Genomic DNA, 18,479 nt, shown 5'->3' with positions numbered 1-18,479 from the left:
ACTTCCATGGACTTTACAGTTATTGGCTGCTCAAGGGCATCGCACCAGTCTCCTTGGCTTAGACTGGTTTAAGCCATTGGACATTGCTCTCATGGGGGCCACCAGATTGGTGAATCATTATGGGATAGCATCCTAAATGATTTCAAAGCTGTTTTTGATAAAGGTCTTGGGAAATATAAGGGGCCTCTTATTTCGTTGTTCTTGGATCCTACTGTGGCCACACCCCATCCATATAAAACGCCGTCGTCTTCCATTTGCACTGCGAGCAAAGATTGATGCTGAACTTGATCGCCTCATAGAGCAAGGTATCTTGGAGCCAGTGACACTTCCTAAATGGGAGACACCCATTGTCACTCCATTGAAGGCCAATGGTGACATCCGCATTTGTGGTGACTACAAGTGCACTATCAATAGAGCCCTGCATCAGCATCCATATCCAATCCCAGTGGTGAGTCATCTTTTGGCATCACTTTCACAAGGAATTTTTTTTGCGAAGTTTGACCTGGCTTATCAGCAGCTGTTGGTGGATGATGCTACTGCCGATGCTCAGACTATCACCACACATCATGGAGCATTCAGAGTAAAACACCTCCAGTTTGGTGTTTCTGTGGCCCCTGGAATTTTTCAGAGCTTAATGGTGGACATTCTCAAAGGAGTACCAGGTGCCATACCATATTTTGATGATGTCTTGGTTGCCGGTGACTCCATTGCTGAACTTGCCTCATGGGTGCGGGATGTACTGCACCATTTTGCTGTTGCTGGTCTCCGGGTCAAGCATTAGAAATGTGTATTTGGTGTTTCCCAAATTGAATTCCTTGGCTACAGTATTGATGCCACTGGCATTTGGCCTACCCCAGAAAAATTTAAAGCAATTCATGAAGCTCCAGTGCCCCGTAATAAACAGGAACTCCAAGCCTTCTTGGGACTCTTGAATTTCTATCATGCCTTCTTGAAACATAAAGCTACAGTGGCAGAACCATTGCATTGCCTTCTTGACAAGTATGCTGCATGGCAGTGGACAGCCCAGCATGATAAGGCTTTCCGTGATGTAAAACACCTGTTATTGTCTGACAGTGTCTTGGTGCACGATGAACGGAAGTCCTTGAATCTCCCGTGTGATATATCTCCATATGGTATTGGAGCTGTCCTGAGCCACCAACTTGAGGACTGTCGTGAGGTGCCTATCACTTTCTACTCCAGAACAATGTCTTCAATAGAACAGAATTATGCCCAAATTGATAAGGAGGCCCTGGCTATTGTGGCTAGCGTAAAAAAACTCCATGACCATGTCTATGGTTGACCATTCACTATTGCTACTGACCACAAGCCGTTATTGGGATTGTTTGCCCCTAACCAGCGGACGCCTCAAATATCTCCACACATGTTGCGATGGGCGATTTTCCTGAAGGCGTATGATTACACATTGCAACGTCAGCCTGGCAGGAGCATTGCCCATGCTGATGCTTTGAGTCGCCTTCCTCTCTATTCTGCTGGGGTTGATGAAACCCCTCCACTGGATGTGCTGTTGTTAGAGTCATTACCGGAACCGCCCCTCCATGCTGGGAATATTGCCACTGCGTTGTCCAAGGACCCAGTTCTTGCCTGTGTTTTCAACTGGGTGTGGAGGGGATGGCCATTAGGGAAGCTTGAGGAGAAATTCAGACCATTTGTATCCAAACAACATGAGCTATCAGTACACAAGGGATGCCTCCTGTGGGGAAATAGAGTTGTCATTCCTACTGTGTTGAGACATCGGGTGTTGGAGGCCCTACATGTCAGACGAATGAAGGCTCTGGGGCGCAGCTATGTATGGTGGCCCAGGATGAACAGTGAGTCTGAAGAATGTGTCAAGAGATGTGAGAAGTGTCAGGTTTCAAGACCAGCTCCACCACATGCCCCAGTGCACCCATGAAAATCGACAAAAACACCATGGTCACGGCTTCATAACGACTTGGCAGGCCCCTTCCAGGGACAAACTTTCTTGATTGTTGTTGATTCATATTCCAAATGGTTAGAAGTGGTTCCGGTATCGTCAATGACATCTCGTATTGTTATCAAGACCTTGCGCAGGCTTTTCACAACACATGGGTTGGCAAACACCATTGTCTCAGACATTGAGGCCCAGTTCACATCTGCAGAATTCCACACATTCCTGGATGATGGATTGATTCAGCATGTCACTTCAGCCCCTTTTAATCCAGCAACCAGTGGCTAAGCTGAGAGGATATTAGGACAACAAAGGATGCATTGAAATGGATTGTAGAAGGTGACTGGGACGGACGCCTTGCAAGTTTTCTTCTGACACAGCATATCACACCTTGTGCCACAACTGGAAGGAGCCCAGCTGAGCTATTAATGAACAGACAACTAACAACTCTGCTTGATCAGTTGCATCCTGACTTGACCGAGGACTGACCAAGGGAGTCCGTTGCAGTTCAAGAACCTGCACAGGTGTTCACCCCAAGTGACCTGGTGTATGTCAGGAACTACTGTGCTGGTGAAATGTGGATTCCAGCCACTGTGACCCAAGCCACAGGCCCATTGTCCTGCAGGGCTCAAACACCAGACGGCCATGTGTTACGTCAACATGTGGACCGGATGAGAGGACGAAGCCCAGCTCCATCACTTCTCTCTGAGGATACTGGAAATACTCAAGTGGAAAGAGAAAATGAGCCAGTGACTGCTCCTGATGCCGGACAATAGCAGTTGCACCTGGAGCCTGAAGTGGACCAGCATGAACCAGAGCCAAATGGAGAACTAGGGGATGCACCATCAGCTTCAATGCAAAATTGTCGTCGATCGACCTGCACCAGAACTCATCCCAAGTATCTTCAGGACTATGAGAGCTAGGGGGGAGGCTTGCCATACCATGAACTGCTGAGTCAGCCCCAGGCTGTGGCAGTTTCAGTTCCAGGCCTACCTTACAAGAAACACCATGCTGTGGGCCTTGTTCTGTGTATATAATTAGTTATAGTAAAGTTCTTGTTATTGTTAGATCCTCTGTGTGGCCTCTTCCTGCATGATACTTTTCAACAGGCACACATACTCTTGGTCTTCAGTGGTGGGTTGGGACCTAATACTGATATAAGATGGGTTGCAACAGCAGCACTAACCATCCTACAAATATATGGTAATAAAATAAAACAAAACAAGTGAATCCCCAAATGCATGTCTGGGTTAAAGAATACATAACAGGTAGGAAAAGGTTTAATATTAGTGGCCTAAACAATAATAAACAAGCAGTTCAATGCCGTACCAAATGCATAATAGCAAATGGATGGCCTTAAGGGTGAACAAGCTGGGCACTCACCCAGGATGCTGAGCTGAGGGGGGGCACCAAAGTGCACTGAAGGAGTACCAAGTTGAGCTCAAAGGCTGAGTTTTATTTAATGTACTGTCTTCAGTGCAATAGGGTGCCAAAAAGCAAGTTTTTTCAATGTTCTGCAGGTTGTTTGGGTGTTAGCTACAAAAATGATCTTTCTTCAGTTAGCTTTGAAGTATGTTTCTGTTTCAGTTTCCACTTTGATGTCATTTGTGCTAGGTAAAAGGAAGTGGAACACAGCTTTATTTGGAGGCAATGTTACAGACCACTTAACACTTCAAATATTATAAACAGTATATAAATAATAATAAAATTAAGCCATAAGCTGTAAGAGGTCAGCTGGATACATTTTTATAACGTTATTATTTTTAACAATAAAAACAATGGATATTCTAAAATAAAGAATGCTTACCAAAAAAAAAGGACCTGGTACAAAATAAAAATATTAAAAGTAAAACTTCTGATAGTTTCGCTATATTCCACTGCCACTGCTCAGAATGTGGCTTTTTGAGCTTTGGCTTGTATAGACTGTAGCACAGTGGCAGAGGGATGGAGGTGTTGAGCAGTGAACATCAGGAAAAAAGGGAGAGCATGAGAGCAGAGGGAGACAAGGGAGCTGGGAGAGAGGCATCGGTGGGTGGGGGAATAAGGGATTGTACAGTTTTATTGTAATAATGTGAAAACCCTAATTGATTGATTGTGTGTGTATATTTATTTATTAGATTTATATCCCACCTTTTCTCCTAGTAGGAGCCTGGAGTGGCAGAGAGAGAGAGAGAGAGAGAGGTAGGCTTATGATTGGCCCAGGCCAAGTTGCCCCAGTGACAGGGTTTGTTGTAAGAAGAGAAGAAACAGGGAAGGCTTTAAGGAGGGGTTCTGTGGCCAAACAGGCAGCCTGTTCTTATCACAGGAGGAAGTCCAGGTCCACCAGGAAAAGAGTTCAAGCAATGAGTGAGTGAACACCACCTAAGATTTCCAGGCAAGGTGCCTTTATAGCAGTTACGTCAGGGAAAGGCAGAGGAGTAGTGTGAGGCCAGGCCTTAAGGGAGGAGGGTCCCCAACATCACACCTGCATCAGGCCTTGTAAACCCTCTGGATGGCCTTGCAAAACTGACCGGGAGGGTCTAAGGCACCAAAGGCACTCCTTGCCCCAAAGCGCTATTTATCCTGGGGTTCACCCTGATGCCAAATCAATAAGTATGAAATATTTAAATAGCATATTCTTAACAAACTATCACGCCTACCTTAACTAATCCAATAATATACCATATAAGTGCACTAAACTGAGAGCAACAACAAAACAATGCAGATTTGATCAAAGCATGATAACCATTGTTTCATAATATAAATGTATTCTGGCAACTAACTCATGGTACATTTTGGTTTACTTGCATTCATGTTGTTAGTGGGAAAGCATGGATTTGTGTGACTAGAACCCAGATTTGTGTAGCAAAAGCCTAAACTATAAGGAGAGTTTATGTGAACTATTTTGTGAACCCAAACATTGCAAAGTGGGTGTATTTCTGCTGCCATTAAACTATTGGTTCTGTTCTGACAATAGGTCTTAGCAGACGTATGACCTTCTAGGATTATTGTTTTCTCTTTATGCATCTTATCTGTGCGCATTTTTCTTTTAACGTCTGTCTTTGAGCCACATATTCTGACTTCTTTAATTTGTATTTGCTCTTAATTTTGGAGTTGGACTGTGTCTCCATTATAAAGATTTCTAATCAGAACTCTAAACTAGCATAGCATGGCATTCCCTGTTTCAAAACATCTACTAGACTGGATGTTTTTTAAATGCAGAAAATATCCTTCCGTATGTTTGCTGCTATACAGCACTTTCCTTTCAGTCCTTGTTTATTCCACACTTACCTTAAATTACAAAAACCTGAGTGAAACTTTGACCAGAATTCCTACTTAAAAACTTAGTCTAGTCTCAGAAAATGTATCTATGTGGCTGTTTGGTGCAAGTGTGTGGAACATTTTAGATGTTTGTGTAGTATTTGATTCTGATTTTAGAAGCTACCCTGTAGAAGCAAACCTAGCAAATTATTAAGTCTTATTTTTTTTCTTCCTAGGATCACATGGTTATGAGATTTAAAATCCATTATGCCTCCTGCCATGGCAGATGCCATAGACATCTGGGCAGTAGATTCACAGATAGCAGCTGATGGCTTAATATCTGTGGACTTCCTGCTTCCCACTGGAATTTACATTAATCTAGATGTCCCACGTGATGCCACTATTGGTCATATAAAACAGGTAAAATTGGCTTGCTCTTAGAAGTATCTATTATTGACTTCTCATTGAAATGCCTTTTGCTTATCATGTAACTTTGCGTTTACAACAGTGTACTAGACTATGTAACCCAATTTCATTTTTTGCAATATGACTTGGGCTGGTTTGAAGGGCAGAGCCCTATAAAATGTTTGCCTTTATGCAAGTATCATCCCATTCTTTTCATGAAAGTACACATCATTTAGATTCTCTTGGTTGAATTGGTCATAGCAGAAGAGCAGTCATAGCAGAAGAACATGAGGAAAGAGGGTGGGCAGGCAAGCTGGTGCCTTGGTACAGGTCCCAGGGGGCTGGGTGTGGGGGACCTGGAGCCTGGTCGTGTGCCCGAGTGGGGACGCTTCCCCATCCCCTTATGTGCACCACCGCCACTCCAAGGGAGACAAGAGCCCTTCAGTTGACAGGCCAAGGGTCTCTGAGCCAGACACCCTGCCCAAAGGGTGAGCGATTTCTGCCCTTCTCCTCCATTAAGAGCCCAGGAGATGCCTGCAGAGCAAACCAGCAAAACCCCCACCAGGGCCTTGGGCACAATGAATGCCCAGCTCTGGTTAGAGCCATGCATTCGCACCCCACTGACTCTGCCAAAGAGACATTTGTGGGGGAGAGGCAGGATTTCACTCCACAGTTATTTTCCTAGGTAACTAGCCCTGGTATATTCATTTTTGTTTTGAACAGTGTTGTAAGCTGCTTGAAGACCTCTGGGTAACAAGCAACCAATAAACCATAATAATAATAATAATAATAATAATAATAATACAAACACTGTTGGAACTAATAATCCCTATGGACTTTACAGGAAGTATTGATAAGTAAAGTATTATGGGGCTACTAGGAACCTTGGTATCTGCTTGCGAAATCAGCTCTTTCCTGTTTCTGTAATTACGAAGAAATCCTACATATTCTTTTATCAGCAAACATGGAAGAAGGTCAAGCAAATCCTTTTCTACTGAGTTGACAGCTACTGCTCGTTCACTGGCTGATAGATGCAGAAATCTTAGTGGCCATTCATTTCTACACCTGGAATCATTTCCTTTTCAGATGTTGCATGGCCAACATAAATAAAGATACTGACAAGTCTGCCTTTTTATTCTGGACAAGTTGTTCTAGAACAGCCTTTACAGTAGAGAGAACCAATTTTCTTTCAAGCCCAGTGGTTTTTAGTTTAAAAATACAATAGCCATATTCATTTCAATTAGATGCATGACCTACCACTATTCTCATGAGGCTCAAGTCAGCTGTGTTTGGTTTAAGGAAGCTTGTTTAAGCTGAAGTAAGGCTTGCATGAGTGATACTGAAACACCTACTTAATGCTGTGTGTAAAGTTGACAGAGATCTTACTTTCCAGTGAGTGGGTTTTATGAACAAAGCATTCTACTGTTAGTTTCTGTGCTCATTTGCAGCTATTATGGAAGGAAGCACAGAGCTACCCTCTGTTTCATCTTCTTATGGAGATCGACTCCTATATGTTCTCTTGTGTGAATCAGACTGCTGTACGTGAAGAACTGGAAGATGAGACACGAAGGCTGTGTGATGTTAGACCATTTCTTCCTGTTCTTCAACTAATTACAAGAAGCTGTGACCCAGGGGAAAAATTGGACTCTAAAATAGGTGTCCTCATAGGAAAAGGTAAGTATTAGCGGTCTTGTTTTTGGAAATGGAGAGATGGCACTAAGAGTGCTAACTTGAAGCAGATGGAAACTAGTCAATAAACATTAATGTGTCTGGCCTTACATTTTATTTTGCATTAGCATAGTTAGTCTGGTCATTTCCTGTCTCTGAATGTATTGCTCTAATTAACGCAATGAAAAACCCCACACAAATAGAAGAAGTTTTACCTAACACCATAACCATAGTGAACACCATTCCGATGAATGTGTTCCAAAATCCATTCTATGCCTCCTTAGTTTGTTATGGTCATAGGTCTTGCTTTTTAGATTTTTTTGATACATGTGTGTGAGCAGGATGGTACCACTGCTGCACAGGGATGATGTTCTCATTAATATTACTTGTCCATACATAGTATAATAGATGCACATTAATAGCACCATTTGGAATACACCATCCAGTAATTGAACTTCAAAAACCCTCAAATAATTGGAAATGCTTTTTAAAAAATAATAATAATCCATTTTACCTTTATTCACTATCAAGTTTAATTTGGTGCAGGATCATTTAGAGTTAAGATAGGAATGTTTAAAGGACTATAGATATCACATTTTTGTTTCTTTCAGTGGTCCACAGTTTTGGGACAGTCTTGGTAGTCAAGCCAAAAATTGTGGCTACAAGGACCTTATCCCTCCATTGGTGCTGCAGCTCCATACAAGATCAGCAACAATCCTCAGCTCTCCACCACAGCCCCAAGTATGTTCCTGAAAAGGGTGGTGGGGGCTTCTCTGTATGGCCCTATGCTAGATAGGCTCTCCAGACACTTTGACAACTTATACAGCTTGGGACCAGAGTACCTAGATTTTCTCAACCTTTATATACCCAACCGATCGGCAGGAGAGGGCTTTCTGTAGATTCCATCTCATTAGGAGGTTCATTGCATACAATATAGGAATCAGGCCTTTAGTGTGGCGGCACCTACCTTTTGGCACTCACTCCTCATACATGTCAGGCAAGCACCTTCTCTGTTGACTTTTTGGGGTCTATTGAAGACCATGCTTTTTCAACAAGCCTTTTAAATGGAGATTTTTGTCCCAGTCTTCATCTGTATTGTATTTCAAATTGGTTTTACGTTTGAAATTATTTTGTTTTTTAAACTCTTACAATTGCTTTTATTTATGAAGTTGATGCTTTTGTTGCTGATGTTGTTGTTGTGAAATAATTTCAAGATATTTTGTGGTAAGTGATTCATAGTTGGAATTAAAATAAATAAAACAGCAGTCAAAGATGTCCCTCCCTCTCCCCTTTCAGTTTCACATGTAAAAAAATGATGACAAAATGGTGGTGCGTTCCTGTACTGCTGAAGTATTTTGAGCACCCCAGCAATGCAGCAGCCAAATAACCCCAGCCTCGGAGCTAAGGATGGGGTAGAAATCGCTTCAAAATGTCGACCACTTCTCAATGCAACATAGAAAGTTCAGTTTTCATACGTTTTGCAAAAGTAAAAAGTAAGATGTGTCATTGCCATTGTAGTGTAATGCTTTTCACTCAAGAGGATTTGTACTTTTATTTTATTTATTTTTATTTATTTAATTACGCTTTTAAACCGCCCTATAGCAACAAGCTCTCAGAGCGGTGTACAGCAAAATAAAACCACATTTAAAAACAAACAAGTGTGGATTAAAACATACAATATAAAACATATTTAAAAACAAAATTAAAATACGAATAAAATAAAAATACAGTTACAGTTAAGTTTAAAATAAAATTAAATTTAAGTTTAAAATGCCTGGGCGAAGAGGTAGGTTTTTACCTGGCGCCGAAAAGATAACAAAGAAGGCACCAGGTGTATCTCATCTGGGAGGGCATTCCATAATTCGGGGGCCACCACTGAAAAGGCCCTAGATCTAATTGTTGTTCTCCGGGCCTCCCTATGGGTTGGGACCCGGAGAAGGGCCTTAGATGTCGAGCGCAGTGAACGGGTAGGTATATAGCGAGAGAGGCGTTCCATCAGATATTGCGGTCCGATGCCGTTAAGGGCTTTATAGGTAAGAACCAACACTTTGAATCTGGCCCGGAAACATATAGGTAGCCAGTGCAGTTGGGCCAGAATAGGTGTTATATGGTCGAATTTCTTCGTCCCAGAAAGAACTCTGGCCGCAGCATTCTGCACTAGCTGAAGTTTCCGAATCGTCTTCAAAGGTAACCCTACGTAGAGTGCATTACAGTAATCCAATCTAGAGGTTACCAGAGCGTGAATAACTGAGGCGAGGTTCTCCCTGTCCAGATAGGGTCGTAGTTGGGCTACCAGCCGAAGCTGGTAGAACACATTCCGTGCCACCGAGGCTACCTGAGCCTCAAGTGACAGGAGCGGATCTAATAAGACCCCCAAACTACGGACCTGCTCCTTTAGGGGGAGTGTAACCCCATCCAGAGCAGGTCTGACATCAACCACCTGGGCAGAGTACCCCCCCACCAACAGCATCTCAGTCTTGTCAGGATTGAGTTTCAGTTTATTAGCTCTCATCCAGTCCATTATCGTGACCAGGCAGCAGTTCAGTACATTGACAGCCTCACCTGAAGAAGATGAAAAGGAGAAGTAGAGCTGCGTATCATCAGCATATTGCTGAGAACGCACTCCAAAACTCCTGATGACCTCACCCAGCGGCTTCATATAGATATTAAAGAGCATGGGGGACAGAACTGAACCCTGCGGGACCCCATATTGGAGTACCCAGGGACTCGAGTAATGCTCCCCAAGCATCACCTTCTGGAGACGATTCCCAAGATAGGAGTGCAGCCACTGCCAAGCAGTGCCTCCAATTCCCAAGTCCGTGAGTCTCCCCAGAAGGATACCATGGTCGATGGTATCAAAAGCCGCCGAGAGATCAAGGAGAACCAACAGAGTTACACTCCCTCTGTCTTTCTCCCGACAGAGGTCATCATACAGGGCAACCAAGGCCGTTTCTGTACCAAACCCCGGCCGAAAGCCCGATTGAAATGGGTCCAGATAATCAGTTTCATCCAAGAGAGCCTGGAGTTGGTGAGCGACCACGCGCTCTAGAACCTTGCCCAGGAATGGAACATTTGCTACCGGTCTATAGTTGTTAAAATTATCAGGGTCCAAGGAGGGCTTTTTTAGGAGCGGTCTCACCACTGCCTGTTTCAGGCAGAGTGGGACCACTCCCTCTCGTAAAGAGGCATTAATCACCTCCTTGGCCCAACCGGCTGTTCCATTCCTGCTAGCTTTTATTAGCCATGAGGGGCAAGGGTCCAGAGCAGAAGTGGTCGCCCGCACCTGTCCGAGCACCTTGTCCACATCCTCGAGCTGTACCAACTGAAACTCATCCAATAAAACCGGACAAGACTGTGTTCTGGACACCTCATTAGATTCAACTGCTACAATATTGGAGTCAAGGTCCCAGCGGATGTTAATGATCTTATCTTGGAAGTGCCTCGCAAACTCATTACAGCGGGCTATCGATGGTTGTATTGCATCCGGAGGACCAGAGTGTAGAAGTCCCCGGACAACTTTATAAAGTTCCGCTGGGCGGTTACAAGATGACTGAATAGAGGCAGCAAAGTACTGCTTCTTTGCTGCCCTCACTGCCTTCACATAACGTCTGGTAGAGGCCTTCACAAGAGCATAATTACAGCCGTCGGGAGTTCGCCTCCATTTGCACTCAAGCTGTCTCCTTTCTTGCTTCATCACTCTTAGCTCCGAGGTAAACGAAGGAGCCAATTGAGCTCTGCAACGGAGAGGGCGCACCGGGGCGATTGTGTCAACTGCCCGGGTCATTTCCGTATTCCACATAGTGACCAGGGTTTCGACAGAATCGTCAGTTTTATCAGCCGGAAAATTCCCTAGAGCCCTTTGAAATCCCTCAGGATTCATTAGTCTCCGGGGACGGACCATCTTAATCGGTCCTCCACCCTTGCAGAGGGGAGAAGACAATGTGAGTCTAAATCTCAATAGGCAGTGATCTGTCCATGACAAAGGAATAGATGTAAGATTCCTCACTCCCAGATCACCATCCCCTAACCCAGTGGCAAAAATCAAGTCTAGAGTATGTCCTGACACATGCGTAGGGCCAGTAACAAATTGAGACAGCCCCATGGCTGTCATGGAGGTCATGAAGTCCTGAGCCGCTCCAGACAAAGCGGCCTCGGCATGGATGTTGAGATCCCCCAATACCAAAAGCTTGGGGGATCGCAGCACCAAATCCGAGACCACCTCCGTCAGCTCAGTTAGGGAAGCTGTTGGGCAGCAGGGTGGACGGTACACCAACAGTATTCCCAGTCTGTCTCGCTGACCCAACGCAATGTGCAGACACTCCAGGCCATTAGCCACCTGGATAGGGTGCCTAACGCGATGAATGGAACTTTTATAGACCACAGCGATTCCCCCTCCGCGACCCTCGGATCTACCCAGATGCTGGACCGAATATCCAGGTGGGCACAACTGGGAGAGATTAATACCTCCCAGATCGCTCACCCAGGTTTCGGTAATACATGCCAGATCGGCCGCCTCATCCATAATTAAATCATGGATGAGGGAGGTTTTATTATTTACCGATCTGGCATTAAGAAGCAGCAACTGGAGATCCGAGGGTTGGCTGATAAGACTACCAGCAATCCTGTGGGTGTGAGGAGGACCGGAACACGGCACAGCCACCAGTTGTCTGGGTCGAGTTCCCCTTAACTGGCATGTCTTCCTCACAGCGCCATACCTCCCATTACCCGTCACTGCACTGATTGGGGCCCCCTCTGGTCCTCCCTCCCAGCACACTATCCTCTCGCCCAGGCACATAATAAAAATAAAATAAATAACAAAGCACATGCTTTATACACAATCACACACTCATTCATACAGCCACACAAACATCCAAATAGCACAGCAGCAACAGCAATGTCCCAGCGGCCAGCGGGTCGCAACCTCGGCAGTCGCAACGGCAGGGGTTCAGGAGCGATGGAGCGACGATGCCCCCCAAGCAAACAGCATCAATGGCAGCGATCACAAAGGTTGTAAGGTCCAGGCGACTAAACTTTTGTTAGTTTTGGAAATTATATCTGACCCCAGGTTCCACAAAGCACCCAGGTTGGTTTACAAAAAAAAACATTAAAAACACATGCGCACACGTATGCAAGAAAAATGTTGAAGCCTCCACATCTACAGCAGTGAAATACAAGCACAGGGTCACATTGTGCCCTCAGTGCTCCTCATTTCACACTGGTTTGTGTTGCCACCTATCTTAGACTCGGAGGCCCCTATGACCAGTTGCATGATGGAGTTTATTTTATGGATGCAATTCCCTGCAGCAGGAGTCATCACTGTGGCACTTGAGCATGCAGTGGAACTCTTGAGGTCTTCCACTGGTGCCCACGAAGCCTTTGACCTGTAGAAGGAAGTGAGATATTCTTTCCTGCTTCCTCTTTCATCTCTATGTGCTTTTCAAGTCTCCAATTAATTCTACTGGATCTGACTTTTAACCAGATCTCTTTGAAAAGGGATCTTGTGTACACACACTCTCTGGGGGCGGGGCAGGGGCTTATCCAGGGGAAAGAGAACAGAAATGACCAGGAGGGATGATGGCCACTGCATTTGCTCAAAAATCCAAATGTGCCCATGGGCCTAAAAAGAATTGATGCCCCCTATCCATGAGGGGTAATTCCTTATAACCATCATGTGTCTCAGACCCTGGTGCTCCTGTATCTCGTGTTAGTGGTAGCAATGATCAATCCCTGTGTATATTTCTTCCTGCAGAGAAGAGTAATGTCATAAATCATCCTCTGCTGCTGCCATCTGTAGCCGAACTGCAGGGGAGGGGAACATCTTAGCCGTGGCAATTGCAAAGCCTGCAGTTGCAACTTTAAACCTCTAATAATCAATATGCTTTGTGTGCATATATGTATGACAATTTAAAAATTCTTCAGGTGCTCTGATTCTACTGCCTTAATACAAGGGTGGGGAACCTCAGGTCCAGGGGCTAAATACTACCCTTTCTGTCTGGATATCAGGACTGTACCCAGCTATGTCAGTGACTGGCCCTGCTTTGCACTCATGTATTGTTGCATGGCTGAAATGTGCTCTTGAAGTCTGATAATGCTTCTTGCTTACCTGAATCAAGAGGAGTGTGCAAATGTGTGTGTAGAAACTAGCCTACGATACAAAAATAAAATTTACATTAATTTTTCTGCCAACTGTAGCCCAGAACAGAAAGCAGCCCTTGGGCTGAAAAACGTTCTCCACCCCTACATTAATACAATCCATTGTCCAACAGGCATCATTTCTACAGGCATCTTGCCATATGCAGTGTGATTTTTTTTTTTTTTTTGGAGGAAGCCACAAATAATACTACATATGTTTTTTTCATGCTTACTATTGCAAGGGAATAATGCATTTTATGTTGAGATTAAAAATAGTCATTAAGCAGGCCATGCTTCTCATCAAAACAATGGGCAGTTGTTAGTACTGGCACAAAAGCTACAAGTTCTGTTTATATTTCAACAGCAAACTGAATGCTAACTTGTCTATACCGACAATGGCTTCTACTGACGCAAAGCGTTTTTATTTTTTTTAATTTTGGTAAACAATAAATGACTGGGCAAATTTCCTCTTTTTAAACAAAACAGGTCTCTAGTTCTTTGTGCTTCTCAGAGTAGAATAAATTATTCCTCTTAAAACCTGCTTGACTTGCACTTTATGCCACATGTCCATCAATGAACACAAGTACAAAGGCTTTAGACACTGGCAGATACAACTGAATCTATTTCTAAAGTATTAAGGGAAAATATTACACTAACCTCTTTCCCCCTCCTCCAGTACTGTCTTATACATAGGTTGCAATTCACAACCTTTTGAATGAACATACTATATCAATTTTGTTCTTTTGTGTCATTTTCCTATAAAAGTTGAAATACACATTAAAGTACTTGGACAAAATACAATTTCGGGATTCCACAGAAGACCAGGTAATTCCATAGTTGGGACTTGCAAAATCTCTTCTCAGACTTCTCCTTTTCTTTTTTCAAAATATGTTTCCATGGAAAATGCGAAGTGCCTGGTGTGAGGGTGTCTTAAATGCTCATATATTCTTAAGCAGCCTTTGTTTTTATGGATTATGTGGCATTGAATAGGTTCATGTTGTAACACTGGAAGAAGTAACAGTATTTTATGTGGTGCAAGATGATTTTTTCCTCCCTGACTTTTAAAAAAATGTATTATTTCATTAAACCATTTCAGGCCTTCATGAGTTTGATGCCCTACAAGACCCAGAAGTCAAAGAATTCCGGATTAAGATGCGGCGAATCAGTGAAGAGAAGATGCAGGCAGTTGTGGTGCTATCTTGGATGGACTGGTTAAAATATACTTATCCACCAGAACTAGAGCCAGGAGTTCAAGACAACCTCCAAGATAAACTTTATGGTGGCAATCTAGTTGTGGCTGTTCATTTTGATAATTGTCAGGTAGGATTATTGGATATAATTAGAAAACAATTCCACACCTACCTCCAATAATATCCGCTTGCAAGTTGTAAAATCCACACGCACCGCATCCTCTTCTCCCCTGGTAGCCAAACTGGGGTCTTGATTTCTTCTTTGGGTAGATGTGTGAAGGCCTTTCAAGATGGAAAATCTACATCTGTTCTGGCAGTACAGGGGCTGAACTTCAGGGAGAAGCAGCTTTTTTTCATCACTGACCAATTCCCAACCAGGATCCAAAGCTGAAAGCTCCAAGGGGGCTTTGGATATGTGTTTCTCAAACAATGGCTGCCCCCACCATGCTACATAGGAAGCTGTTGTTGGAACTCTCAAAAGCCATTGTGATACAGCATAGAGTATTGCAGTTGAAATTGGGTGGGATGGGGAATGAAAATAATTCCTATGGGTGCATTCAGTCCTTGGATGCACCTAAGGGTGTATTTTGGGTCAGAACACTTATCTGCTTATTTTAAATGAAAAAATAAAGTTATTATTTTGCATCTAATGAACTGAATATTTTAAAACATGACAATTTGTTTAGAATAGATCCTTTGTCATCTTATTTAAATATGATGGTGGGATGACCCGATTCAGGTCATCCTGAATTTATATAAGAGGTTTTAAAGTGCAGTATGGATGGGAGAAGAAATCAGAATTCTCTTTTCCTTGCCCCATAAACTGCTTTTTCCCAGCTGTTGTTTTCTGTGGAAAGGTCACTTCTGGTCATGGAAACTTTGCTTTTATTTTATTAAGATATTTATATACTGTCTCCTGTGCAGTCACTTCAAGGCAGTGTAACAGTCATAGCATATAATACAATACAAATATAATTATAATCTATTCCAGTCAAGCAGTCAATAAAAATAAACTTAACATTATACAGCGGCAAGTTGTATTTGCAATACTGCTGGCAATAATTCCTTTGCTAGGCCCAAGACACAAGAATCAAAACTGAGATAACAGACACTTCACATTTGTTGTGATGGCTATATCTATGTGAAACTTTGCTGAGCTTCTGCTAGGGCCAAACTGGATGTTGCCTAGTGCAATAGTCTTCAGTGTTTTCATACCTGGGACACACTTTTAACCCAAACATGATTTTGGGGACCCATTTCTTTTTTTTCTACCATATATTTGTGTAGTGATAGTGCTGCTGTTATGACCCGTCTTATGTCAGGCTGCAACCTGATAGAGGGTCCTGACCAATGACCTAATGGCATGTTTGAGTCTCAGCATACTTGAGATTCCCCATGTCTTCTTCTTTACAGAAAATGTATGCAAGGGGTTTCTTTATCAAAATCATTCCCTTCACTTTGGATTGAGAATGCAAGAGCAATGTTTTCTTGCCAAAAAACTCCCACCCTCCCAAGTACTGTTTGTAGCAAATAACAGCATTAGGGGGACATTTTCAGCTAGAAAACAGAGTGGAGAGAAAGGGCTGCAAAGAAAAACCCCCATGGTTCCACTCTGTGCTGCCACCCCTGAAGACACTTTGTGTAAATAGAATGGTATGAGGGGTCCCAAGCATAAGATTCAGGTATGCCATTAAAGGAATGTCTAGTTTGGCCTTCATACATCAATGTTTGAAACTTTTTATAAAAGGTGTTTATTATACAGCCACAAGAGTGGCTGTATACTATAGCCAGCGTGGATTTTTCACATTCTGCAATGTTAAATTGCAAATACATCCCATGCCATTCTGAGGCTTCCCATAAGCTCATTTCAAAACAAAACCTTACAAAACTTATAGTTCTGAACTCAGAAACGCTTGCTTAACAACCGTCTCAATTTTCATGGCGATACACAAAACAGTCAGAGAGAATAGAGAGTTCAAAGTCTAAAAAGAGAGAAAAAAACCTCAGAGCCCTTTTTGACTTTTTTCTCTGAGAGTTCTCATAATCTCTTGAAATTCATTAAAAATCAGCCATGTTCACAGAGTACCTGTAATCCTAATACTGACCTTGCCCCATACTCTGACCTTCATCTTCTGCAGTTTAAAGTTTAAAAAATGCCTGGCTGATTTTTAATTAATTTAAGAAAGTTTGGCTGGCAGCCTGTAATAACGTGGGGCATGTTCAGTAAGAACCAACTGTCAGAATTCTAAAAGCCAGACTCACAGCTGCTGGGCTTGCCTAATCAGGGGGCCACACCCATGCCAGACTTTGATTTCACGTGAGATAGTTATGGCTTCCCTCAGAGAATCTTGGGAAGTGTAGTTTGTGAAGGGTGCTGAGAGGAGACTCCTATTCCACTGAGAGAGCTCCAGCGGCCAGACTGGTTTAACAGTCAGCCACTCTGTTTGAAGGTCTGTGAAGGGAACAGGGCATCTCCTAGCAACTCTCAGCACCCTTCACTAACTACACTTCCCAGGATTCTTTGAGAGAAGCTATGACTGTCCAAAGTGAAATAAAGGCCTGGTGTGGATGTGGCCAGGGGTAGCTTTGGTTTAAATTTGTGTGGGAGGGTACATGTGCCTGCTGTAGAATAAAAAGTTGGAGGAAAGCCTGAAAAAAGAATGATACTGTTCACAATGTTTTCCTTTTGGAAAGGAAAGGGGCTTCCCTTCTGCCCAGTGCTCACCCACCCAATCTCCTCCCCCTCCCCTTCCTGCCCCTTCCCCAGGTTAGTGTTAGACTATGACCTGGGAGACCAGGGTTCGAATCCCCACATAGCCATGAAGCTGACTGGGTGACCTTGGGCCAGTCACTGCCTCTCAGCCTCAGAGGAAGGCAATGGTAAACCCCCTCTGAATACCGCTTACCATGAAAACCCTATTGATAGGGTCGCCATAAGTCCGAATCGACTTGAAGGCAGTACAACAACAACAGACAAAAAATAATCATATTAATGAAATAAAATGAAAGCAAGGCCATGATTTACATTTGTAAAATAATTGCTTCATGTCCCTAGAGTGTTTGAAAAATGAAGACTCTATGTGTGCTTACAAAAGCATTTGTGCTCAACATAATAGATCCTGCAAGGAGGATTCATTGAGAAAATATTATCTCGCATAATTTCATATTAAATAGAACGGATGCATACACCTGCCAGTTTTGAGGCACAAGGAACCTGATTTTATTCTAATATTGTATTTTAATCTTGTTTTGTACACCGCCCAGAGAGCTATCAGCTATGGGCGGTTTAGAAATGAAATAAATAAATAAATAAACAAACAAACAAATAAATAAATAAACCTCCATTTGGATTCTGACATATTCTTACTAAAAGTTAGCTTGCACATAAACAGAATGTTGAAATCTATAAAGTAAAACAAATCACAAATCACCATTCATTTAACTGTAATCGTGTTTCCATGTATTGGCAATGGGGCAGCAATGAGGTATAGACAAACCCCTGCATTAATGGTTCGTTGGTTGTTTTTAAAAACACCACCACTGCACTATTAACTTGCTTGCAGAAATAACCAAGAAAGCAATTTATATTTTTAGTAAAGACTTTGTTTTAATCAAACACCCTAAATTCCAATTAAGAGTGTGGCACATTTTCCTTGCTGCAATAGTACATCTGTAACATTTGCTATCTGCTGGTGTTGCTGATCAGGAGGCAAATTAATCTTTGTTTTTACTATATCTCCTTTTTAAAAGAAGGGAAAGCAAGCAGCCAAATTGTACTATTATATACAGTTTGCCACAATACTAATTGTTGCAGCTGTTAATAAGGCTAATACCATGTTGAGGTAAATTATAGCTTCATCATTTGTAAATAACAGAGCAGGAGCTGGGGTGGGTGGGGGGATCCATAGCAATATTGT

The 18,479-nt window shown here is 42.9% G+C and overlaps 1 protein-coding gene across 9 annotated transcripts in view; it reads left to right on the top strand.

Annotated features, from left to right (window-relative positions):
- The window catches only part of PIK3CB (phosphatidylinositol-4,5-bisphosphate 3-kinase catalytic subunit beta), a 135,029-nt gene that overhangs the window by 55,760 nt on the left and 60,790 nt on the right, over window positions 1-18,479 (top strand). For 8 of the 9 annotated variants that reach the window (XM_061636735.1, XM_061636737.1, XM_061636729.1 and 5 more), the window contains 3 exons: window positions 5,404-5,587; window positions 7,021-7,246; window positions 14,469-14,692. In XM_061636735.1, coding sequence (XP_061492719.1) covers window positions 5,435-5,587; window positions 7,021-7,246; window positions 14,469-14,692 — 603 coding nt within the window. In that variant the 5' untranslated portion in view covers window positions 5,404-5,434. Of the gene's footprint in view, window positions 1-5,403; window positions 5,588-7,020; window positions 7,247-7,851; window positions 7,982-14,468; window positions 14,693-18,479 lie in introns of those variants that run through there. The other variant, XM_061636738.1, reaches the window with a different exon arrangement.

The sequence above is a fragment of the Rhineura floridana genome, chromosome 7, assembly GCF_030035675.1.
Source record: "Rhineura floridana isolate rRhiFlo1 chromosome 7, rRhiFlo1.hap2, whole genome shotgun sequence".
NCBI lineage: Eukaryota > Metazoa > Chordata > Lepidosauria > Squamata > Rhineuridae > Rhineura > Rhineura floridana.
Note: the sequence above shows the minus strand (reverse complement) of the source record. Positions and strands in the feature narration are given on the sequence as shown.